Genomic DNA, 5,458 nt, shown 5'->3' on the forward strand with positions numbered 1-5,458 from the left:
TACAGCTAATACTAGCTTAGAGATGAATACTGATGAATACATGTGTAACATGAAGTGAGTTTTTCCTTTCATTTGTGTTTGTTTTTATGACTTCCTTATAAACATATCATTGTTTGCTATTTTGGTTATGTACAGTGGTTAATTCTTTCAAGATTGATATGATTTACAGGGTTAGGAGTTATAACTAACTTATTGAGGTCGAAGTAATAATGAAATGAATGACATTATAACTTTGTAAATTATGCGTTGATCTACGAAGTATGATAGAAGCCAATAGTTTGGACGCAATCGGAAGTAGACCCATCCCCCGATATTTGTTACAGGAACGACGTGAACCCTTTTTAAAGATAGGGACAACTACTGACTCATTTTATGACGTTGGAACACGCCCTAGCTCTCAGACCTTTGTAAACAACTCAGTCAGCTCCGTAGCCAGAAAGTCACCACCATCTTTAAAAGGAGCCGGAGGTAAGTCATCTGGGCCCGGTGATTTGTAGCGCTTCAAGAGTTGGAGTTCCTTGCGGACTTCCGCCTCGTTTGGTGGATCAGTCTTCACCGGTCATGGAGGGCAAAACAGTCTGATCGATGTCGCCGGAGCAGCAGGCCAGTTGAACTGCCCTTCAAAGAATTCTGCCCATCATCCAAGACGTCGATTTATGTTAGTGATTGGCATCCCGTCATCCTCACAGATTGTTTGGCTCACACCAGACCTCTTGCTGCCAGTGGCTCGGATGAGTTGAGCTGCTGCTTCCAGCTCATTAGTGCGCTCCGACCACCAGGCTTCTCGGTCCTTACCCAAGCTTTGCGCAAATTCGCCACGTAACAGCCTTCGTTTGTGGTCAAACTCAAGGTCATCCGAAGTAGACCGACGGGCTTCGATGAGTTGTAGGGAGCCTGAAGAAACCCAGTGCTTATAAAAGGAATGTTTCGCGAAGCCTCAAGCAGCTTTACTCGCCATTTTCATGGCGTCATGAAGTTGCAACCAATGCTCATCTATACTTTTCGGTGGGATGGCAGCTAGCCTAGAAGCTAGCTCGGTTCGATACTTACTTGTAACAGAAGTTGCAACCAGTTTACTAACATCAATCCGTTGATGGCGGTCAATTCTTCGGCCACTGAAAAGTAAGGTAAGATTGGCGCAGACCAGGGCATGATCAGAGTCCAGATAGGTACTCCAAAAGTAGCGTCAGTCTTGTACACAACTACGCCAGCGGTAGCTGGTCATGATATGATCAATCTGAGTCCAGGCTTGAGATGCAGAGGGTGGGCGCCAGGTGGCACACCGGCGATGTTTGTGCCGGAAGTTAGTGCTAACCAGAAACAGGTTGTAGTCTGTGCACAGTTGCAGCAAACGGTCCCCGTTATCTGTCCTGCGACCAACAAGTCCCCGTTGGCCACCTGAACGACTCTCTTCTGTGCCTAGAAGCCCGACCTGATCATTCAAGTCTCGAGCTAGTACTACAGCATCTGTCGAACGCACTTTCTGGAGAAGAACAGTTATCTGGTGGTAGAATTCGTCCTTGATTGCATCCCGACTGCAATCTGTCGGGGTATAGGCGGAGATGACAAAAAGACATCGTTTCTCACGCCTATTTCTTCTCACTTTGGTGTAACTTTCTAATCTAACAGCACATAACCGACTGTTAATGGGGATCCAACCGATTAGTGCTGCCTTAGCTCTAGCGCTTAGTGCGACCCTGACGCCAGCAAGACCAGACGAAGATGACACAGTGTCTCAGGATAAACGCACGTGAAACAAGCTTTTCGAGGCAACAGATGGAGAGCGAATTTGTAGTTCTTCACTAAAGTCTTGAATTCGGGTCTCGGATAGTCAACAAACGTCGATATTAAGATTTTCTAGAAACATAGCCAGCCCTATCTGTTGTCCGATCTGCATTAGTGTGCGAACGTTGAAGGAAGCCAGTTTTGAACGGCGTACGTGGTTTCAGAAAAACTGTTTCAGTATTCGTGTTCGGTAGTGACATTCAATTTTCGACCAGTCAGTGACTCGAGATCGTTTGAATAGGACAGGGTTTCCACCATAGAAGGGCCCCTAGGTGGAATCACCGTGTCTACCAACCTGGTTAAAGCGCCGGACATTCGCTTTTCGTCCTCTCAACTTCGTTAACAACATCCCCGCAACGAGAAGGTAGTGAGTAGGTCTTCCCTAGCAGCGGCTGTATACACGCGACCACGTAAGGACGTTTCGAGAGGGAGGGCGAGCCCTCCTCACTCTGCCGTAACAGGGCATTTGGGGGCGTTCTTGAGGAGTTAGTTACATGGGCTTGACATAGAGAGCGTTACCCTTGAGTACTTATGAACATGTAGCTATATGATCAGGGAAAGGAGTCACGAAATCAGTCAAAAGTGACATACTTTCTCACTTAGTATGTAGCGAACATCATCCCAAAATAAGTGAAGTCCTCCCGTTTCTGTATTAAGTCCCGGACAATCTACCTGAAGAAGCAAGACTAAGGCTCGTATATGTAGCGGAAGCGGAATTGGCTCCAGAAAGCCGAACTTGTGCGTTCAAAAGCGGTATATTCTATTTCTCCACCTATTATAATCCATAATAGGGTTATATAATAGACCCCTACAGCCAATATACTTTTTACGTTTATCTCTTCTGTATCATTCCTAATTTGCACATCGTCTTTGCTCAATTCACTTGAATTTCTTACCTCAATCATGTTCTTCTGACGACATATTTTATTTACATGGTTGGAATATTATCACTAATGATGCTATAATGTATTAGTAATAATAATGTTAATAATAATAATAATAATAGTAATATTATTATTATGTATTATCTCAATTGGTCATACATTCCTCTTACTCTACATTTTATTTACATTTCTCCAAGCGTGTTGTTCGCAACTTGATACCTTTCGTTGAAATTTCTCACCGCATTTAATAAATGACCTGAATTCGAAAATGATATATTTTAGATATATCTAAACCTTTACTTATGAAAAGTTCATTATTTTGAACATTTAACATTGCTCATCTTAGTTACTCACATGTTCCTTCCTTTGGCCATTTTAACACAACAATTATGGATTTATAATGACAGAACCTGATGACGAAGTGACGGTAAATAATTAGCCGCTCAAAAATCTCTTGTTTCTGAACGTCATAATTAAGATTCTATCACTGACTGTGACAACTAAACAGGAGCCTAAAATATGTTATATTCTAGTTTCACTCTGTTTTTATTTCAAATACTTCATCGGTTTTCCTTCGTTTCATTACCATAATGTAGGATTTGTGGGTAACTAACTAGACATGTCTCTTCATTCATCAATCATCACATTTTTAAATATATTTTTGAGCGACAGTTTCAAAAAATCTCAATATATGCTTTCAAGCTTGTTTCAATAAAACTGTTATCTATTGATGTGCTGTAAATATGTTTAATTATATCAGTTAGAATTTTAAAGTGCATAAAATTAGTTTGAATAAACCTTCTTCAATTACCTCTTTCTGTTCACATGTTTATTTAATTATTAGGAATATCTTTGATAAACACATATATCGGTTGGTTTTACAAGATGTACGTGATAATGTCTTAGATTCTAGCTGGGCATCAATTCTAATTCGTTTAGCATGGAATGTTTGTCAAACAGTGCACTTTGATTTACGATCAACTGGTTTACGTTATTTTCAATTTAATCGACAACAGAAGCAACAATCTCAGTCAAATAACGAAACCGTTAAAAATAATGACGTACAGAAATCTGTTATGAATTCTAATACTGTCCATAAACAACAAGTTTACTCACCAATGGATATTCGATATTATGTACATATTAAAAAGGTACGTTCTAACCTACTAACTATATATTTCAAGTACTGTTTCAATGATTTAAATTTTATTTACAGTTTAACTGACGATGATATGATTCTATTTAGCCTTATAAATGATTGGTAATCATTACGAAAAATTGTAGACGTTGTCTTTTGGAAATGATGACACTCATCATTAATCCATCATCTAAACTCATAAATAAATTCATACTTGCATTGAATTTCAAATTCATAAGCAAAATTGAATGATTTGGAATTAGATCTTGCGTAAACAATACGTTTCTTCAGGGTTTCCGGGTTCGTAGTATATAAGCAAATGCTCTTGTCGGTTTTTAGTTTTCGGTTAATTTATTTAAAATACAGTGTATGCATTTTTTTTAACTAATAATTTTACATTTTTGAACCATATGTCAACGATTTGATTTACACTGTCTTATTCGGTATTTTAAATTTTCATGGTTGATTACCGGGATGAAAAAGTCACAATAGCCATCAATATTAACAGATTTCAAAACAGTTTAAATAGACATATTACTTAGTTTTTAGCTTACATGCTTAATAACTTTTCCATGATTTATGTAAAAATAAGAACTCCACTAAATTTGTTCGTATTTGCTTTAGGGATTTCATTGATATGACCATTCGTGAAGAATGTGATATTGATAGGTAAGAATTAATCCTGGTTTTCAGATTTTACCCTTATTGATAGACTAGTGATCTAAACAAACATCTTTTTCAAACAACTTCTAGTGCAGTGAACAAGAAGACGAGTAGGGACAATCGGATGTATTTGACACGAAAATTACAGACTATCTCACTAAACAGTTAATTTGCAAACTCAATCAATTGTCTCAATCTTGACCATTCCTTCTGCAAATATCAGTCCATATTCTCCGATTATTATTGTTCATGCATTTTCATACCAATAGCGTACCTTTCCCGTTCTCTCTTTATCTATCTTCTACTAAAATACATTCAATGCCTGACTATCGTTATATGCTACTTGTGTGGATATAAGTAGCCCACACCACACTAATATTTTATACAGGTGTATGACATTTTATTAGGGAAAAGCCTGTTCTTTACTGGCCTTTTGTTACGATTTTTTATATTAGTACATCTGGAGGTTAGCATAGATAATTTGACCCGATGCGTAATTAATTATTATCCAGATAATAATAATAAAATATTTTGTAACTTGATCAAATTGAATATATCACCAGTGTTAGTAACATCATTAGATCTTCTTTCTCTCATAAAGAGTTGTTTGTTTTACATTTTATTTAATTAATAAATAGTGTTTATTTATTTTAACATTATCATTATTTATGTTTGTTGATTAAAATAGCTACTGGATGAAGATAACAAAAAATCAGACTTGTTCCCTGGTCTTATTTTCTCTAAACGTCCAACTCACAAACTAATGCCAACTGTTTTAAATAATCCTCGCATACTTCTTTTGGATTCATCTATCAGTTATCAACGTACTACTTCTAAAATGACGTGGTTAGAATCTCAGATCATGCAAGTATGAATATATATATATATATATATATATATATATATATATAAGGATAGATGACATAGTCCTGTTTGGTGAAGACGCTGGCAAAATGCAGAGTCTTCTGTGGAACTCAGTAATAATGCC

The 5,458-nt window shown here is 37.5% G+C and overlaps 1 protein-coding gene across 1 annotated transcript in view; it reads left to right on the forward strand.

Annotated features, from left to right (window-relative positions):
• Positions 1-3,514: 3,514 nt before the first annotated feature.
• The window catches only part of Smp_199810 (fyve finger-containing phosphoinositide kinase,fyv1, putative), a gene marked incomplete at both ends in the record, with an annotated part of 15,473 nt that continues 13,529 nt past the window's right edge, over positions 3,515-5,458 (forward strand). The window contains 2 exons of the mRNA XM_018797264.1: positions 3,515-3,820; positions 5,159-5,338. Of these exons, the coding sequence (XP_018644759.1) occupies positions 3,515-3,820; positions 5,159-5,338 (486 nt within the window). The remainder of the gene's footprint in view (positions 3,821-5,158; positions 5,339-5,458) is intronic.

This window comes from Schistosoma mansoni (assembly GCF_000237925.1).
Source record: "Schistosoma mansoni, WGS project CABG00000000 data, supercontig 0493, strain Puerto Rico, whole genome shotgun sequence".
Taxonomy (NCBI): Eukaryota; Metazoa; Platyhelminthes; class Trematoda; order Strigeidida; family Schistosomatidae; genus Schistosoma; species Schistosoma mansoni.